This window comes from Macrosteles quadrilineatus, unplaced genomic scaffold (assembly GCF_028750875.1).
Source record: "Macrosteles quadrilineatus isolate MER2022 unplaced genomic scaffold, UCM_ALF_1.0 Scaffold_3__2_contigs__length_128488019, whole genome shotgun sequence".
Classification (NCBI taxonomy): domain Eukaryota; kingdom Metazoa; phylum Arthropoda; class Insecta; order Hemiptera; family Cicadellidae; genus Macrosteles; species Macrosteles quadrilineatus.
In genome coordinates, this window is record NW_026542596.1 from 128,037,879 (window position 1) to 128,059,163 (window position 21,285).

Genomic DNA, 21,285 nt, shown 5'->3' on the forward strand with positions numbered 1-21,285 from the left:
AAAAAATCTAATTTTCCAAGATGGCGGCAGTTTTTTCAAGATGGCAGCCGTTCCCCAACTGGGATTTCTTGGGACTTTGTGTGGGCCACTCAGGACATTGTTCTGAACGTTTCCACCAATTTTCAGCCTGTAATCAATTTTGTCCGGGTCAAGGTCATTTTTTGTCTAATTGCACTGGACTTTGTGTCACACCCGCTTAATGCTTACAGCTGTTACGTTAAGCAAATGTTATTATACCAAAAGCTAGTGTAAGATGTTAGCGTCGGCTGCTAGTTTTTTAAAAATTTTAAACTTATTTTCTAAAAAACTGAAACCCTAAACTAAAATTATGGCTTCGACATTCCCTAGTTCTCAAAATTATCTTTCTTTCAACACAAAAATCATGAAAATCCGTCAAGTGGTTGATTCAGAATCGTGAAATAAAAAAAAACCCTGTCACGTTTTAATATACAAGGTTTTAGGGAAAACCCAATCAGGCAAATGGAAATTCGCCAAGTTTGCAGGTTTGCTGCGGCAGGGGTATTTTTTTATTACCTTAGCCGAACTAATACTTTCATACTTACATTTACCTAATTTGATGTACCAGTATCCAAAAGTACTATTTTGTGATTTTTTAGAATACATTTTTCTTCACGGCCCCTAAAAAATTATAATTTCCACTTTATAATTATAAAGCTCTTCAAATACAAAAGATACACTGATGACTCGGCCTTGTAAGATAATATCTCAGTTCAGGGTCGTGTCCTTTTATGTTCTGAACTTTAACCCAGCTGGTTTATGATGTCCTGAATGACTCGGCCTTTCAATTAAATTTCAATTAAGTCTGAAAGATCATGTGATTTGTAAAATAATCATACAGTAGAGTGTTCTTAAATTATTCTTTAACCTGCACCTTTTAGGTGGGCTACTTCATTTAAAATGCCTAGTTGAAAGAACTTTCATTTCCAAGAGTGACACATTCAGCTATTACATTGAAAAACCAGTTTGTAAGAACATACTTATTTTAGTTAGTATTAGTTATTTACAGCTAATTATTATTTTCCTGACAATCAATTTGGGTTGAATTTGAAAATCCATTTAGGTTTGGTGATAAACTAAAGGACTTGTGCCTAAAGTAGTGATGTGCGATACGTATCGTATCGTATCGGAATATCGCGATACGCGAGGGACGATACGCGTGGGACGATACGATATTTGAAAAACGATACGTATCGTATCGCCTAAAACGATATTTGTATTTATATCGGCACATAGAGCGATACGATTCATATCAAAACGATATTTTTAAGATTTTTCTGTGAAGGCCGAGCAAACTGCAAAATCTGTACTCTGTGGATGTGTAGTTTGAAATTTGAAATAGGAGTTTGTGTCGTCTGTATTTTTAGTTTTTACTTGATAATGTACCAGTCCCGTCCCGTCCCAGTCCAGCTCCAGTCCATTTCCACTAGCGTTCTATCATTGACCATTGACTAATAATAGTCAAAGGTTCTATCCTATCTAGCCTAGCAGTGCGCAGTACAGAATGTGGGAACTGTCTGTGGCAATTACATTAATCTATCTGCAATCCTAAAATGCTATGGGAAGGATAGGGAAACAGACGTAGGGAGTTGTGGAGGAAGTAGTAAAGGCGAGCAGTGTGGAGTGTGGGAATGGATTAATGTATCTGCCATACTTAGACTGTTTTCAGAGTAAACTAATGATTTTCCCCGAGCAAAGCTCGGTCCCCAGGTACTTATATTATAAATTTGTCGTTTCTTGAGGTAGGGGAGGGGGAAACGATACAATACGTATCGTTTTTCGATATTTTTGACGATACGATTCGCGTATCGCGATACAGACGCCCGATTCGATATTTTTTTCTGATACGTATCGTATCGCTGTATCGCGATACAGGTCCGTATCGCCCATCACTAGCCTAAAGTAGAACTTGAAAGTAAAGACTCACCTAAATGGTAGACAGCTTGGGTAGAAGTTAACACAGAGCCGGCCTTCCACGTGTGAAAGGTGGGGCTGCACACTGCACAGAGCCGCGGGCTCTTTTTGCAAATGCCAAATAACATTTAATAGTCCATGAGGACTCTAAATATTTGCACTTGCCCAGTACCACCCAAGGCCTCTAGAGTTGACAAGCCACACATTCTTTGGGCACCCCTAATTAAATTTTAGTTGATTTTTTTCTGCTTTCTCCATCTATACATAGTAATATTGAGAAAGTAATATTTTTGTCATAATTTTAGAGTAGAAAAGTGATATTTAATGTGATGTCGGTGTGTAGTGTCAGTATGGAAGTGTACAGAGCTAAAGAGAACACATGTGGTCCGATTTTGATGAAATTTGGTATTTAGTTAATGTTTGATTAGATCACCATTATCTTTAATAATGGCATAATTTGTAGACCCTTTGTAAGGTTGAATCATAGATATTTTATAGAAGCCAATAAAAAATATATATATTTCTGAACCACAAACACATACAAAATATGGCATACATTACGCATTTGATGTCTTTGTATAAATTGAAACACAGTAGGAATAAAACTAGAAGATAAAAATGAGATACCTTTATTTTCTTGAATAATATAAACAACATAGGAGTACAATTTATTAGTTTTGATACAGAACAAATTTATATCAACAATTCCCAAAAATATATTTATGGCTATACTTATAAGATTATTGAAAAATACACCATTGAAAGGAGGTTAAAGATATGGAGTCCCCATCTCAATGATTGATAATTCATAATGCACCGGGGAAAAACTTAACAGAATGATGCTAACAAAAAGTTAAGTTGTATCAACAGAATCTCTTGGTTGAATTGAACCTGTCCAACTCCAAAAAGATTTTAAGTTAGCAAAAAAGAGTCTACGGTTTCGGTTAGATGGTTTCAAGGATTTAGCAACAAGAGGCTTGAAATTAACAATTTGACTAAATAAGGTCAATTTCTTTTGATGAAATGTTGCTATGATGAACTTTCATCCTCCCATTCTCAATTAATTGTACGTCCTACATAACTGCTTTTCCTATCACATAAACTATAAGACAGGCTATAGTAGAAACACAATAGGTTATAAAAATAAACACAATCAGAAAAAATAAAAGGAAGAAACCCAGATGGAAGTCTTTGTCATCACATTTTGATTAGTAACTTTGGTTTCATCCAATTAACTCTTCAGTCTTATTAATTGATTTTTCAGATTTCTAATTGGAGGTTAGTATATTGCTTTTTAACCTAATTGTCATCCAAACATATGCAAGTCTATAAAGATAATAGTAACTGAATTAATAAATAAAAACTTTGTCAGTAAACTTTTAGTTAGAATGTAGAAGAACTATTGAGTTAGATAGTTTGGATACGGATAATAAAGAAAATAAAAATAGCCAGAAATTAACACATACTTTCCTCCTTCTTAGTCATAAGCCCATAAATGTTGTTGACCTCTAGGGACATCAAAATGAAAAGATAAATTGGTCCTGGGTCTACGTCTTACCTACAGTAATAGCTACTTCCCTATAGGGAAATACGCTAAAACTACAAATAATGTACTATATTGGGTAACTATATGGCTATTGGCTATTAATAGATTAGTGGGCAACTCATAAAGTACAAACTTTCTATAACACCTTTTCTTTGGGTAATAATAGATATTTTTATGAAATTGGCACCATAAACATTCACAATATACATCATTGTCTAACAAAGAATAGAACAAATATTTTTACCATTATAATATGAAACATGCATTTGTAAAGGTTTTTATTTTACTGTAGACAAATCAGTCCTATGCATTGCAGTAACATTCGTCAAAACGTATTTAGTAAAAGAAATTAACTGTTGAAAAATTAATGATTGAATTTACAATAAAACAGTGTACATCCTAAACTTTTTAATAATTTATGCAAAAAATGCAATATACAAACTAAATATGTCAAACATAAAATAATGCAACTTATATACAGATGCTTTTCTATTGACCAACATAATTATTGGCACAAACGTATTTAACTCTACATAAATGCCACAAACTATCTTATTAGATTAAAAGGGCGAAAGGGCAATGTTATGTTATAAAAGAGGAGGAAATGATTCACCCATTGCTTATTTCTAAAATCACAAAATTGTTATCAAGTATAAACCACAGCATGATATTATAACTCTTAAGGTCGATTCACATATATCAGTTACGACACGTCACAGTCCAGTCACATTAGTCGTGTCTCGCGGCACAGTCAAACAATTTATTCGTGAATGGATTTTCTATTGCGCTATCTACACTCATCCAACGCAGTTCCGTCAGTCGCTCTGCTGGCGTCCACCATTCAGTTTCAGATTTATTCTCACCTATATTTTTGGATTTGTTGGATGCCTAACAAACGTGTTTGTGGTTAGAAAATAGTGTTTTTTTTATTTAAATGATAGTTTCTTAATTTTTAGTGTTTTTTGTAACAATCAACAAGATTGAACGTAAAAAATTGATAGAATATTGTGTTTTAATTTACAGTGACTGTAACATCATTATAAATTAAGTGACGGAAGACTGACTGAAACCAAATGAATGACAGTTTGACCGAGAAATTATGGATGTAACTGAGACTGACCTGTGACTGGTCTGTGAGGGAACTGATATGTGTGAATCAACCTTTATACTTCACACATTTTTAATCGTTCAGTCAAGTTTCAATTGCCTAGTACAGTCACTTGCTTATTTTCTATATCACATTCGCCGAATAAATATAACATGAGTAAATACTAGAGTAATGTTTTTCACTTTGAAAAATCATCGTAAAATAAAGAAAGCTTGGCAAAACTATACTTCCCGTTCTCCCTCAATTTAATAATTTTGTCTTTAAAATCCAAATTTAAGATGCAAAATTTTGATAAAGTAGATTGGTCCAAGTTTTAACAATGATTTAGTAAAAATCAAGTCAAGTTATAATTTCATTTTTTTCAGCAGGCTTGACTAGTTGACATGTAGCCTTAATGGCATTTCTGTCTTCACATTAAAAATTCCTTGGAAGAAGAAGCAGAAGAAATACGTTCATTCATTCATACGACCACATAAGATTTAGTCTGTAACATTTTTTTACAGTTAAAATGTTTAGCTAGTATTAGGCTTTTGATAAGTGAACCTGATCCAAAATGAACGCTTTTAGAAACAAATCGTTCACATAATTCATATTGATTGAATCTAAAAGCTAAAAATAAAAGCAAAATTGGTGTCTGGGTATTACAACTCATAAATTCAGCATAGATTTAAGTCAATTTAAAATGTTAGTAAATTTAAATTTAGTGTCAATTGAGCAGGGGAGAAGAAGAATTTGTTACCTTGAAAAGATGTATAAAATGGTTTTGCAATTGGTTTTTAAGTTTTACGATAAGGCAAATGACTGCACAAACGAGTAACTAGCAAACTTCTCTGATCTACAGAGGTACTAAGGCTGGTCGGGAGGTTGACTGATCAGAGGGTCTTCATCGTTACGCAAACGTCGTCTCAGCGATGCGAAAGAGGGTAGCAGATCGTTGTAGACACACATTCCTTGAATGAGGAAGAAGAATCCGAGAACCTACAACAATTACATTATGTGTTAGTTACATTAATGAATAGTAAATAAATTTAAGCACAAAACACACACATAGTGAATACTGTACTGATTATTTTGATTCGTCACAAATAACCTTTAAGAATAATACATCAATATGCCATAAAAGTACTAAAAAACAAATAGAGGTCCTTTTCCTTTAATTCACTACCACAACATTTTTATTGCAATTTGCAATTCCCTTTATTCACTACCAGAATTTTTTTCATAATCAGCAAGTTTGGTTGGTTAGGTTAGTTTAGAATAGTTTAATTTGATAATGATATTCATAAAGGCTAACTGTTAAAAACGTCGGAATTGCAATAAAAAAGTAGTGGTAGTGAATTAACGGAAAAGTACATAAACATAGAGGTCTCTTCCATAGCTTTACCGATTAATGTGTTCAAGAATCAATTTAATACATAGTTTTCCACTAAATGTCTTATGAACGCCCCCATACTAGGGTATCTCTGTTGACCAATTAACAGTTGGTACGATAGTTTTTCATTTCATGTTGGCAACACTAGAATAACAAGACATTGTAGCAACTGCTCATGATTATCGCAAACTTGCACCTGTCAGACAGACAGAAGATGAGCTTGAACATTTCATGAAGGTTTTTGATTTTAGAAAAAAATCTTTTACACTTATTCAAAAGTAGAACAAATTATATCAATAAAATAGTAAGGAGCATCTTGAACTAGTTTTTTGAAATCATGAATTTTCAGCTGCGCAATCTTAGCAGATCCTCTCGGCGATGGCAACACCTTGCGCAAGTGTGTTGCAAGTTGCCGCAGCTTAAACCCTAGTTTGAAGCAACTCAGTTTCCTACTACCAAGTTGCATTGTATCAAGGAGACTACTTTACCTGGAGGAGATGAAACTCTTGCCAACTCAACGCAAGGGAGACAGCCCAGATGATGAGAGTGCGAACAGAGTCCAACACCATCCTGGTAGTAGCAGACAACTCCTTAGTCACACTGATGCCGGCAAAGTTGAAGAAAGCGATGCTAACGACAGTACCTACAAATAACAAAGCATTAGGCCCCTTTACTGCACAAGCAGTTGCCGCTGACAATCTAAAACGATGCAAATCCAAAAAGAAAACCAAATATATGAAAAAATCTTATATACAGTAATCAAAAGAAAATAACAACCAGCGTTACAAGGCAAAACACCAAGATCATAAGGTAGTTTAATTATTTACTATTCACATTTCATTTTATTTACCGGTACTATTTTACCGTTACTTTTAACTGTGATCAAGGCCTAAGAGTCGAAATATTTTAGTTGTTTTATAAAATAATAAACATATTTTCCAAATGAATGCTATTCTTTCTTTTGTTATAGGAAAGTCCTGAAATTTTTTTATGGACACTCTGTATAGGCCTATATGAATTTGAACGGATGGTGTTATTGGCCTCTGGGGACCTCGAAAAGTAAATCGGTCCAAAGTCCAGGTCTTACAAAGAGACAATAATAGGCCTAGCTTATTCCCTGTACGAGAAATTCGCTGAAAATAGCGGGGCCGCAGGTGCAAATTGCTAGAGAATTTCGCAGCTGCTTCTTTTTAATGGGGCACCACAAACTCCTACTTCTGTGCATAAAATGGTCCTTACAAACAGATCCCTCCTTAGAGACCGGTCCCTTTTATACTATGCACAGAGAATTTGATATACTATTTAATATTTCTCTTGTATCAGAAACTATTAAATAATATTCCATAAAAACAGAACTCAGTGGTGTGTAAGTGGAATTTTGGTAAACCTTTCTGTAATAAAATAGTGTTTCCTGTGCCTCCTATGTAATTCCCAAAAGTCAAATCCAAAAAACATTTCCATTCTGGGAATTTGATGACTATACCCAACTGAAAAAGGGATACTGTTATCGGAGGAAGACTAAAGAAGTGTGACTAATGATTGACTGGCCAACATTCTTAGACAAAGTGTTGGTAAAAAAGAACTGCTTATTTTAAAAGTGTAAATGGGAAATTTAGTTGACGAGGCCAAATACCACCTTGGGTATCGATGGCCATGGGAGTAAGAGTAAGTAAGTAAATGGGAAAGAGAAAGTTGTGATAAATACATTGCTGGTAGTGATAAGTCTGTGAAAGTTTTTCAGAGTTTTCGTAAAGAATCTTCAAGAAAATTATGAGCTGCAGTTTAATCAGAAGACAATTTAAGGTGTGTTAGAAAACTTAAGATTAAAAAAAATTCTTTTACCTAAATTAGAGATGAGGACATGAATCAATCCTTGAAGTAAAAAAAAAACTTTCCCCTAAAATAAATTGACATAATACTTATCCAAAACACTTATAAAAATAAAATAATTCCCATAGTATTGGTTAAATTATGTTTTACAATATTACAGACAAAAACTCAACATTTGTTAAAGTTATTAAAACATCTTATATCCTTGGACGCCTGAAGATGACTCCACGGAGTTGAAACCGGTTGCAACATAAGCAACGAATTGGATTACTTAAATGCAGGTATTTAAACCACTTAAAGTATTATACAGTAATCCGGAGGCTAACATCCATCAATATTAAAACATCAATTTAAAAACAAAGCAAACTTACCAATAAGAGCAACAATGATGAGTTTGTTATTGGACATTTGAACAAATGCGTCCGGAATGTCTTCCAAGGTACCCCGTGAGTTGTTGGAGAATGGAGGAGGAACCTTCCAGTAGTAGAACGGAATGTGTAGCAAAGCCAGAGCTAGGAATCCAAACGTTCCTACAAACACAAATATTAATGTAATTATCACATTAATAATTGCTTTTGTAAGTTATTTTACACAATAGATGATGTAGAAATAGTTTTATTTTATTTTTTATCTACCAACACATTATTCTTTAAGCTAAGTCAAATCAAATTACTATAATTTCTGAAATAAATATGTTTAATCAAACAGTCAATGGAAAAATGTCAAGATTATAAACTTATGACGTCAAAAAATTATTAAGACAATAATAGGTTTTTTACATACCTCAGTCAAATAGTCCAAAAATGGTATTGCTCAACAGCTTACATGTTTCGTTGCGAAGACAACATTGTCAAAGCTTGCAACTCGTCAAAAACACATTTAAAACACGAACACGAACACAGAAGACATTAATACGGTACGAATACACGATTGACATTTAGATAGCTATCTAAATGTCAATCGTGTATTCGTACCGTATTAATGTCTTCTGTGTTCGTGTTTTAAATGTGTTTTTGACGAGTTGCAAGCTTTGATAATGTTGTCTTTGCAACGAAACATGTAAGCTGTTGAGCAATACCATTTTTGGACTATTTGACTGAGGTATGTAAAAAACCTATTATTGTCTTAACAATATAGTCCAGGGTCCGAAAACATGAATTTTGAAAAAATTATTGTATTTCCTTTACATATTGCCTACTATACTCTGTTCACAAAACTTGGGCGGTTTGAGGGGAAGTTCCCCCACTACTTTTCTTGTTTAAAATATAAGTCTCAGCTGACTGACGTTTTGGGAAACCTCAGCTGTTACGTTTTTTAAAGCTAGGATCAAGTGGAGGGGATAGAATTCTTCCTGTGACACCACTTAAATTTTGTGAACGGAGTGAAAACAGTTGCAAGATTCAATGCATTGATGCTACCTAACATGAATCAGGCGCAGCAAATCATATATAGTCTACATCAGGACTATTCTGATAAATTAATGAACTATGTTTTGAGCTAGAAAAAGGTAGAGAAAAATAATTATCTTGATAATAAACAACATTTTATTAAAGTGTCAAGAGTAAGGCATGGGTCCAACACATTTGAATTAACATAAAATATTTTCAAATATGTTGATATTTTAAGAAGAGAAGACTTGAAGATAATATCTTACCTTCCCAGCCCACAGCCTGTAATGGATTGATGTCTTTGGAATTTACATACTTTTCTTCATAAACCATCTGCATTGCTGTGATTATCTGAGCCATAATGATAAGCAAATCTCCTGTAACAACAAACAAGTTTAGTGTCACATATGTGTTAGTTTAGTTAAAATGAATTATATAATCAATGATGTCTTTCTTTATACTCTGTCACGAAACTTCATACTCTGTATGTCACTCCCCACTATTCTTTCTCTCTCATTAAATGGCTACTTAACAAAATGGACTTATTAATATAGAGCCTTCCCATCTGTCTAATATTAAATATATAAAACATGCAATGGCGCAGTCTAAATGTCAAAAAGTACTAAATATAGGTTTCAATTATTAAGATTAATATATAAAGTAAGATGGGAAGTGAAGACGAAGGCTAGAAATAGAAGAAAAGTAAAACCAAGAAGGCGATTGTGGTTCATCACCATGCACCTACAGGTATCAAACCACCATCATAATTAGCATGGCTAGGTAACATGGGTGACAATTGGAAATTCTTTCAACAGAAATATGATATTTACATGATTGCTTCAAGGGCTAACGATGAAGATAGTTCCTACCAAGTTGCAGTTTTATTGAATCTGGTAGGCGATAGGGCCTTAACATTTTTTAACAACTTCTTCATCCTGCGCGATCAAGGAAACGTCATCGTCGTCTCCCGCGGTCACAGAAACGTCATTTTCATGTGTGATTGTGGCAAATTGAAAATTCCCGGTAAAATACAAAATTTACACATAATTCCCGGTTTTTCAGGTCGGTGGGCACTCTGACAATATTGATTGATTTTCAACTTTCACACGCCCCCCTTTTTAAATCCTTAGGACGCCACCTAGGGGTGCACTCCACAATTTGAGAAACACTGTACTAGTGAATTGGGTCTATTTTTTTGGTGATGAATGAGTTTATTCAATGATAAATAACGCATGAATATTAGGCCTAGTAATTTTATTTTGGGTTTTGTGAAAAATTAAAAGATTTATCAACCCAACCTGTAATTGTTCCATTTATATCCGTATCCTGTCCAGAATGCATAATATCTGCCCATCCAACCAGGAACAGACCAAGCACAATGAGGGAAATTCCCGTCCAATGCTTCCATACCAACTGACGCTCCAGGAAAGCCATCGATAGAAGCGCCACAAACACTATCACTGAACCTGTAGCAATACATACAAGGCGTTAAATATCTATGAATCTAACTTGTCTCAAAGATTAAACTATAACAATTACAGTAGAAACTCAATAAAAAGACGGCCCTCAGGATAAGGAACAGGTTGGGACCACTGAGAACCTATTTGAATAGTGAATTAGAGTACACTAATACATTTGAAACAAACAAAGTTTCTGCAAGTAACTGTTGCTAACATCAACAGAAACACTTAATAATTGTGCTATTTTTTTATATAAAAAAAAGTTGTATAAAAAAAGTGGTTTGATGAGCAATGACTGACAATGTTATGACAAAAATAATAACAATATATACTTTTCAATGAAATGGCGACCATACAAAGTAGGTATTTTAATTTAAGCCAAGTATGAATGGAGATGAGTGGTGCAATCTTGTTGTCTTGTTACTGACTAAGGCCGGCATGTTCCTTAGACACAGCTGTTAATTAATAGCCCATACAGCTAATGGCAACTAAGGGACCTACAGTTTATAGTGGAATCCAAACCACATTTTTGCCTTGGTATATACGAATTGGTCTAATTATCAGTATAGTACTGCAGATAGTGGTAGTACTCACTAGTGCGGACGTTAATCCACACAAGGGAGTATTGCATCCACAGTGCATGCCTATAAATATCCACAATTCGTGACCTCCTAGTAGCTGGATTACAGGACGACGCCACCCGTCCCACTCATAGAATTACGGTGTCTTACAGCAATGAGATTTTTATGGCGAGTGTGTGTATGTGTTCCATGTTCCGTCCCTCATTTTGTCGCTACTAGCCAATACCAGTACCAGTGTAGTAGTGCAGTTTGGCAAGATTTATTGCTTTACCTACTAAACAATAGGTAATTGGATTAAACGTACATTGATCAATGAGATGCATATGATTTCAATATAAGTAGTTTTTATAAATGAGTTTATCTATGCCAGTGGCATTTATTAACGGTTTGTTGTAAGGAAACTGACCAAGCTTTGCAGCTAACCTCTTAACATTTGGAAACTGGAAGCATGGGTCAAGTTGAGTCCGATGTACATGAGTGACGTAGCCACCATGTCACACAGAGCTGGTGGGAGAAATATCATTGGGTTGAACTCCTGGTTGCCTCTGGTTGCAGTACTTTCTTCATAGGAATTACCCTGAAATTACTTACATTTAATAATATACTACATGTTTGTTTTGTCAGAATATCCATTTTGGGTCCCCTTGAACCAAAGAAAGTGTATTTTCAAAGTTATGTTTGTGTGTACATCTGTGGATGTGTACAGAAGCTCCAGACCACCCGTGGTAGGATTTTGTTGAAATTTGGTATGTGGGTACTAATGTATGTTATATCCAGGTTTTTTTTTTCATTTTTAACGGTAATTTTCTCTTTAAACCTTTAAAAAAAGGGAAAATCTTAAAAAAGCACTATTTTTACTATACATTTTTATTTTATAGTCCTTATATTCTTGATTAAAACCCTCAACGCTCTAAGAGTTAGGCTACAGTTCAAAAGTTATCACATTATTGGGATTTTCTCATTAATTTTGCATAATTCTTTTTAATTTTGTACTCATAAATAGGGTGTGTTTTTAACATCAAGCAAAAAAGAGGAAGTACACGCCAGTTTGCTGATACCTTTTATTTACTATGTAACAGGACCAAAAGGACAACACTGCAAAAATACTCTGGCCGGTATTCCTAATGTTTGCAAGAGGCTTTTTTACAACAGGTTTTCTAGTAGAACGCGGTAGAACCCCTCATATCCGACCATGGCCCATCGGGAGGAGCATATCTTGCGGTCTCGGGGACACAGGTCCTCTGCGATTTCGGCAACACCTGTGATCGTACCTACGATCACGACAACACCGGTAATCATCTTCCATGATCGCGGCAACACTCATGATGATATCTTGCGGTCACGGCGACATCAGTAATCGTCTTGCGTGATTATGGCAACACCCGTGATCGGCCACACTATATATCCCAAAGAGTCGGTTAAGCCGAGGTAAAATATAAGGGGTTCTACTGAATACAAATTTCTACTGCAAAACAAGTCCAATCAACATGTGATGATAATTAAGTATTTATTACCTGTCTTTGCTTATAGATCTGGTAGAATAAAATAAGTTTGAATGCGAGAAGGCAGTAAATTTCCCCCAGAAACATTGTAGAGGACTGAAGGAACGGATGATCGAACTGCCTAACCACCCCATCACTTCCAGCTGCAGAAAGTTTATCAGCCCACCTATTGAAAATAAAGTTAACACAATGTTGTCTGATAGTTAAAGAATAGAGCAAGAAACGGTATAAATTTATGTTGTACGCTGCCTAACCATATACCAGAAATATCATTGTATGGATTTACAAAGCCATCAATCAAGAATTTGTTTCATAAATATAAACAAGTCACTGAGACATATGTTCCCTCATTTTCTGTTATGGTAATTGGGAATAACAAATCATAGCAAAGCATAAAAAAACACAGCATCAGTATTGGTTTGGAAATTCATCTTACAAATAGTTTCTAACTTGAACTTGGGATAAATTAATTGGAATACTCAAATCCGTCAAAGTTAAATTAAATCTGTCAAAGTGAAATTATAATCGTCAGTGAAATAGTTGATTTTGTCTTTTTACTGCAGCAAATAACCTCAAAAAACAACTGACTTGTTACATGATTGTCAAACTAACAGGTTTTTTTTTAAATTAATAGGACACTTACTTGGTAGTCAAAGTGTTTAGAGAACCGGTAATAACCATGACCACCCCGAGGATGATTTGATATTTGGTCCAGGCCATGTTTATTTATCCAAATGGTGACGTCTGGAAACACACAAGTACATGTTGTAATGGATTTTATACACATAGCCCAGGTCTATACATACATTTAGTCTAGTTAATTATGAATACAACCATTTATAGTAGTTGACATAACGATTGCGTAAAGACACCTAGTGTTAACGACACAAGTAGAAAATTTAAAAATAAAAAACTTCTACAAGTGTTGTTAAGGCTATTTACGCGAGTTTGTACACTACTTTACCTACAACAGTGTTTTAATTACTAAAATTCACTACTCATAAGAGGGGTTATGTTTTTGTAATAACCTCCCACTGACAGTGATGCAGGGAAATATTGTATCAAACACTAAATGCACCACTCAACAATTGAATTGGCCTGAACAGCTGATTAGTTGAAGTTTGAATTATTACAATTTTACTTCTTCTCTCTCAATCCTTGAATCTCATTTGTCTGTTTCCCGTGTTGTTATGAGAAAAACTATGCTGTTATGAAAGTAAACAATGCTGTTATGTGAAACTTTTCAACTCTAAGAACTGAACTGAAACGGCTACTTTAAGAAACGGTCGTAGGTAAAATAATTTTAAAAACCTTTAGGACAAAATAAGGAGCTTAAAATTAAAAGCATTTGGTATTCACTCTTTAATGTTTTTGTTAGGAAAGTTTTTTTATTATTTTTAAATCCATTGGTTATAGTGAGTAGGCTACTTAATGTTTACAAAAGGTATTTAACTATAAAATGTCATGATGGTTTGAGAACGAGTCAGCAAAAAGGATGAGGATCAATAGCACAACTATATTGATGTTCACCCTTGATAGTAATGTCAGTATCAATCATCGATGTACCAATGACATTGTCGAGGAAAAACATTGATAATTTTATGTTTTCCTTTTAGAGTTTTTGTCTGCTTTCTGCCCCAGCTTAACCTAAAGCTCCTACTGCACACAAGCACAGTAATATTTATTTTTGTTGTCTATACTAATAGCTAGACGTTCTAGATGGGGCAGTTTCTCTTTCAAATTTGCAAGAATCAAAATATCGGTCTTCATTTTGATTATGCAAGAGAAGGAGTGCTGTTGCTCAATTAATTACAATTTAATATATTTTTTGGCAGCATTTAGAATAAGCATCTACACAAAGGTAGTTTGACTACTATTTTAACAACCTGTAACCAACAAAACCTGCCAAACCATAATAATTTAACACCTGGGTTTCTCACTACTCTTTTCTAAGTATAGTTCAGTTTGCGATGGATCCGATAATTTATCAGCCTTAGTCAGCTGTAAATAAAAATTATAAATAACTATTTTCCTCGCAGCTAAATAACTTATTGAGCGAAGCTCACTTTTCCTCACTTTGTAACTTCTTTGTAAGAGCATCAGAATGTAATGGCTTGACCAATTGATATGAAATTTGGCCAACAGCTAAAGAATACTGAGCACAATGTTTATTATAGTAAAAAATATTTGCAAATGTCCTTCTGGATTTTATTTTACGGGTCACGCAATTTCGCTTGTTATTTTAATGCAAGTTGAAAGAAAAATTATATTGGGTTTATGACATATGGGTTTATCTTGTTTCATTTAAATAAGATATATGCTAATTGTTTGTAACTGTTTTGTTTACATTTCAATGTTTACGTTCATCCTAGGTTAAAGTTGGAATGTAACAGTTTATCAATGGAAGTAACAGTTTTGCTATATTTGTTTTGAGCATGCCTCAAAGGCCACATCGTAATATTGGTCGTTGCACCTATAATGCAAATATTGTAAGAGAGTGGCGTCGTGAACAAGAAGAACCAGATGAAGCAGTGGCGGAAGAAGCTGATAATGATAGGCAGTTAGCTAATCAATTCCAACATGAATTAGATGCACTAAAATTTTACACTTGCAGTCAAATACACATGTCTAATAACCTTTTTATCAATTCTTATACTTATTCTTAACTAAATAAATGAACTATCAGATAAATTTGTCATTCTTTAGAACTTAAATAATATCGGGCAAACAAACAGTGAATCTGTTGAAAGGGAACATATTGTAGGTTGTTAGCTGCTTTAGCCATTGACAATCTTTAAATAATGCTTCGCTCATTTATGCGTCTAAAGTGTAACGGCAGACCACCCTAGTTATATAATTAAGTGGAACATTAGGCCTACATTACAATTAGTCATCTGTTTGCCATGACTGACAAGTTAAAATTTTGTGTTTGCTTATCAATCTCACAGTTGATTCTCTGGCTTGTTCAAATATGAAATCCTATCTCTTGCTTAGAGTTACTTTTCATAGAGATGAAGTTTTTAAAGTATAACACTAAAGAAACACTGTTAACACGCCGATAATTAGTACGGCAGGCTAACTGAAATTAGTTTTAGGAATAAGTTTGAAAATGAAGATGGGAAGGAATCCAATGTTAAATGGGTTAAATTATCACATGATGTGCATAAAAAGGTGGCTGGGCCAGGAAACCTCATGAGAAGAGACCAAATTTTAAAATCAACGATGTTTTGTAACATTTAAAGGCTTACAACTTTTTGAATGCAAATTTAGACTTTTAAGCAACCTAAAAATATGTTTTGAAATGCTTTGCATTGCAATAATTTGCAAGGGTGAACCTCTTCTCAAACAGTATTTATGTTAGCTAATAAAATATAGAATATTTCGGAGGAAGATATATCCCTCCCATCCCCCCCTCCTGGGACCGCCACTGGCTTGTCAAGGAGTTGAGGCCTGGCCATATTCTATTGACGATTATTCCGGCATTCAAAGTAAAATTTGTGGTATTTTTGCGAGGGTATTTTCGAGTGTGTGTTTGTTGATTTCCTTATCTTATCGCCAAAGATAGTTCAGCAGTGCTGGGTTTAAATTTCCAGGGCTCGAATAAGAATATAAGTTTGGCAAACAAAATATTGTTGGTCTCAAATTCCTCTCATATATTAAATTTGTTTAGAATAACCTATCATTCCCATAACACACGTGCACGTTTCTAAGAAAAATTATTTGCAATCACACTAGGCAACTAGTAGGCCTAACTTGATAAGTTTAGTGAGCAAAGTGAAATGCTTCTAATATTCTATCATGTCATTAGTGGAGACAAGCAGTCAGGCCTTACGACGTCTATTGTTGTTAAGTTTTAAGGCGTAAGAGAACTGTGTGAGGACTGAGGAGTTGCTTCGCAAGTAATAATAATAAGTAGACTAAACAGAAGTGGATTGGATAGGAAAGATACATTTAATGCCTCTGCTTAGCTTAATGCAATCATTTAACTAGCAAGTGGGGACCCTCAATCGTACTACAATATTAAGTGTGCGGTTTACAGTACGGTACCCAAGATCAATACCTCTCCAGCATTAATAATACCTGCTGAGCTCGTAATCCCCAGAGTTTTAGTCACTTAAATCGAACATATCCTAATACTCACACTATTGTATTTTTTCTCACCGGCGAGTGCTTTTCACCGCTACTTACTATGTCACACCTAGCGATTAGTAGCTGTGCAAAGTCACAGCCTGGCTGGACTTTAGTTTACGCCCCACATTTGTCTGATTTAAAAAAAATCAATACCGGTACATCGATTATTTCATTTGACTGTTCAATCCATTATTCTATCGATTTTACTTTGTTTTTAGCTAATTTCCTATAGGGAATAAGCTATTTAAAAAAATGTTCTTTACTGTTTCTATTGTATTATTTTTGACAAAAGCTATACAGGGAGTCCCGTAAGTAGCCTAAACAGCCAAACTCCGGGAAATGGTTATGGGTCACAACATTTTTTCCAAAATCGCTTTGTTAACCAGATATCCACAATTTTGTATTTTTTACATAGGGGTAAACATTTTTATTTTTCAATTTTTTCAACTGATCTTTATAAAACATGGTATGTAGGTTAAGGTAGAAAAGCCCCATGTTAGAAAAAAAATCATCTCGATTCAACTTATAAATTTTAAAATGGCAGCCATTTAAATTTTTTAAACTACCTACTCAAAAATGACAAACTCTATGAAAAAATGCCATGAACACTTTTATTTAAATAACTTCTTGATCAGCATTGTACGTGTTATTAAATTTACGGAAAGTAAATAAAATTAATGTCTCATAACACTTAAAACATATATTTACGCTTATAATGTTACTCACAAGACGGTAAATATACAAAAGAGATGGTAGGTAAGCGGTGATCGATTTCGATTGGACACTCCAATCATCATCAGACCCAATAGGTGAATCGGTAAGTGGTGATCGATTTCAATTGGACACTCCAATCATCATCAGACCTAATAGGTGAATCATTCACCTATTGATTCACCTATTGGGTCTGATGATGATTGGAGTGTCTAATCGAAATCGATCACCACTTACCATCTTTTTTGTATATTTACCGTCTTGTGAGTAACAGTATAAGCGTAAATATATGTTTTAAGTGTTATAAGACGTTTCTTTTATTTACTTTCCGCACTTTTATTTAGCATTTTTAATTCCATATCAAACCGTACCAAGTTCAAAAACATTGAATAAGAAATGTAGGCTAGCTGAAATATTACGATTTTTAGTTGTAAAATGGGGTAAACTTATAGAACAAGGCAGCAGCTGAGGTTTGCCCCATTTTACAACTAAAAATCGTAAAGTTTCAGACATTTCTTATTCAATATTTTCGAACTTGATATTGTTTGAAAGGGAATTGAATAGGCCTATGCTAAATAATAAGTTAGTGTTCTTGGCATTTTTTCATAAAATTCCTGTTTTTGAGTAATTTAAGTTAAAAAAATTAAAATGGCCGCCATTTTGAAATTTTATGTTGGGTCAAGATGATATTTTGACCCATAGAACCATTTCCCGGAGTTTGGCTGTTTACTTACGGGACACCCTGTATATTGTAATGAAAGTGTTCTAATCTAACCTGAGTTTGGGTTAGTTTTGTTTGGTTAGTTTAGAGCAGTTTCATTTATTAATCCATATCCATCCTATATATTGATTTGCCTAAACAAGATCAGTAGGTAGTCAATTTGTAATTTAAATGCGTTTGAAGATTTTAAGTTAAAACAGAACTAATATGTATTGGATATTTACAATTGAGTAAAATATTAAATTTCATGTTGATGGCCCCTGGATTACTATATTGACTATAATAATGTGGCATAAATACCTCGTCAAGTAATCCAAATGATGTTCATCTGAGGTTAAAAACCTACATTTTTCACCTTTAATAAGTTTTACGGCATCGTCAGGGTACAAAAACATAAAAGACATTACTGTCACACGCACACAATAAATAAATAACACGAAAAGAACATTTAGATAGGCCTATCAAACGACGCAGGCGGTCCCGGTGCAGGTTAGTAGACTGCAGCGTGAGACTCCTTCCTCATTGTTGTCCACGTTATCAGCAGGATAAAGGTCAGGAGGACCAAAGTTACGGACCACCTGACTGTTGTTCTGCTGAAACGTGGACAACAATGAGGAAGGAGTCTGACGCTACAGTCTACTACCTGCACGGGACGTGATAGACGTGTGATAGACCTATCTAACATATATGTTTGTTTCGTGTTAGGGGGCCTATTTGTTTATTGTGTACAGGTGACAGTTATGTCTTTTATGTATATTTGCACCCTAACGATGCCATAATAATGGTGAAACACGTAGGTTTTTAGCCTCACAAGAACATCATTTGGATTACCTACTTGATGAGGTAATTATACCACATTATTATAGTGAATGAAATAAGTTACAATATATCAATAGTTGCAACCCTTTATTATATAAGGCAATGGCTTTAACATCAAACCAAGATCAAAGGAATATCATATTTTTTCGATAGAACTGGTTATTTGTTAGGTATATCCATAGGCCTAATGACAAACACAATTTTTACCTTGCAGTAATGTCTACTGAGAGCTCCTTAACTTAAAACATAAGAATTTGTTCAACAGTCAACAGTAACTTAAATATACATAAAAATACGTACATTACACAATCCTCAAGTGGTAGTCCTATTTTCTATTGTTCGAAGTTCATTAATTAAAATTCTTGAAATCTTTATGGTTGTAGCCTTTCACAATCCATCCCATTCACTCCACAAAAAGTTTGCTTTTGCTGGCTGAATTCTGAATTAAAAGAATGCTGCTGACTGGCATTACTGGCAAGTTAAGTTAGTGGCTGAGTCAGCTGACTAGACTCAGCTGTCTGTAGTCAGTCTGGGTTGCTGGGCGGGCTGGCTGAAGCTGACTGACTTAAGGATTGAAGGAAGACTGAAGTGAAGAGAGATTGAGTTGAGACTGTGAGTGAGCTGAGCCACGGCCGCCTTTAACTCCAGGCACGGCCACTTATAACTCCAGGCCGCGGCCTAGTAGAATTGGCAACGTTGCAAGTGGGGTTGCTTAGTGTCAGACGTCCCATAAGATAAAATTGCAGACAGGTTACATCCGCTCATTAATTTGCACTTGATTGATTTAAAATTATATTTATGAACATAAATTTATTAAAATATTGAAAATAAAACATACATAATTGAAAACCAAAACAATGTGAATTGAAAATCTATATATGTACATTTAAATTGGAGTCTATATTTTCATAGTCCAGTACCGTAAACTGGTGCTACTTGGAACACTTTTCAACTTTAATGCTAAACAATTTGTAAACTAATTAAAATTTTAAATATATAACTATTCAAAACTTTGAGTAGTGCCTTCTACTATACACTCATCACATCAGATTTTGTTTTAAGATTTTTATATAAATATAAAAAAATAATAAAATATGGGTGTTAGACCTCTAAAGGGGATAACTTGGAACATCAATACTTTTCCACAGTAAAGGTATTGATAACTGAATTTTGTTCCAATAAAACATACACAGGGGTTACATGGAACACAAAAAGAAGTTTTTAAAAAAGAAAAATGTAGGTACCCAAGCTTTCGTAAGTACACAAATACCATTAGCTGCTTAAAAAAAAAAAAACAGCTGTTAGAACCATACGTTGCCCACGGCCGCCTTTAACTACAGGCCGCGGCCTGGTAGAATTGGCAACGTCGCAAGCGCCAAGTGGTGTTGTTCAGTGACATACGTGCCATAAGATAACATGGCAGACATGTGACATCAGCTCATTAATTCGCAAATTTTTGATTTAAATTTATGAACATAAATCTATTAAAATATTGAAAATAAAACATACAGAATTGAAAACCGAAACAACATGAATTAAAATCTATATCTGTACATTTTTAAGCTGAGTCAATATTGTCATAGTCCAGTAACCAATCTTTTGTAAATACACAAATACCATAAGCTGCTTCAAAAAAAAAAAAAAAAAAAAAAAAAAAAAAAACAGCTGTTACAACACCACTTGCTACGTTGCCAGTTCGAAGGCCGCGGCCTGGAGTTAAAGGCGGCCGTGCGTTGCCACTTCAAAGGCCACGGCCTGGAGCACGGCCGCCTTTAACTCCAGGCCACGGCCCAACCATGATCTTCCTCAATGATCCCACCAGATAATATCGCAATCTTTATATTGAAAATTGTAACCATTAGTTACTAGTTACTATTTTTAAAACGAATATAACCATGTTAATAATTTTGCAGCCATGTGACTTAAGAAAGTGTTCTGTCAAGGCCACCTTTAACAGGCCGTGGCCTTCGAAGTGGCAACATCGCAAGTAGGGTTGAAACAGCTGTTTTGTTTGGAACCGGCTAATGGTATTTTGTGTATTTTTTTAAGAATACAAAAGCTTGTTTACTGGGCTATGAAAATATTTACTCGAATTAAATGTACCTGAAAAATACAGAAATATATACGTCTAATAACACTTGCAATAATATATTTAGACTTATACTGTTGACTTACAAGACGGTA

The 21,285-nt window shown here is 34.4% G+C and overlaps 1 protein-coding gene across 1 annotated transcript; it reads right to left on the reverse strand.

Moving 5' to 3' along the window:
- Positions 1-2,558: 2,558 nt before the first annotated feature.
- Positions 2,559-19,534, reverse strand: LOC128988585 (solute carrier family 35 member F6-like). Its single transcript, XM_054409992.1, has 9 exons — positions 19,402-19,534; positions 13,363-13,463; positions 12,732-12,885; positions 11,641-11,794; positions 10,475-10,642; positions 9,443-9,553; positions 8,160-8,318; positions 6,447-6,601; positions 2,559-5,564 (listed from the first exon to the last, which is right to left on the reverse strand). Exons 2-9 carry the CDS (start codon positions 13,437-13,439, stop codon positions 5,433-5,435), a joined length of 1,110 nt encoding a protein of 369 aa, XP_054265967.1. The 5' UTR covers positions 13,440-13,463; positions 19,402-19,534; the 3' UTR covers positions 2,559-5,432.
- Positions 19,535-21,285: the final 1,751 nt, after the last annotated feature.

Bases quoted from the DNA above. Each gene is read 5' to 3' on its own strand.
- LOC128988585 (XM_054409992.1), bottom strand. From the start codon at position 13,439: ATGGCCTGGACCAAATATCAAATCATCCTCGGGGTGGTCATGGTTATT. The intron at 6,602-8,159 runs GTAAGTTTGCTT...TGTTATTTGTAG, and splicing joins CATCATTGTTGCTCTTATTG to GTACTGTCGTTAGCATCGCT. The intron at 5,565-6,446 runs GTAAAGTAGTCT...TAATTGTTGTAG, and splicing joins AAGAGTTTCATCTCCTCCAG to GTTCTCGGATTCTTCTTCCT.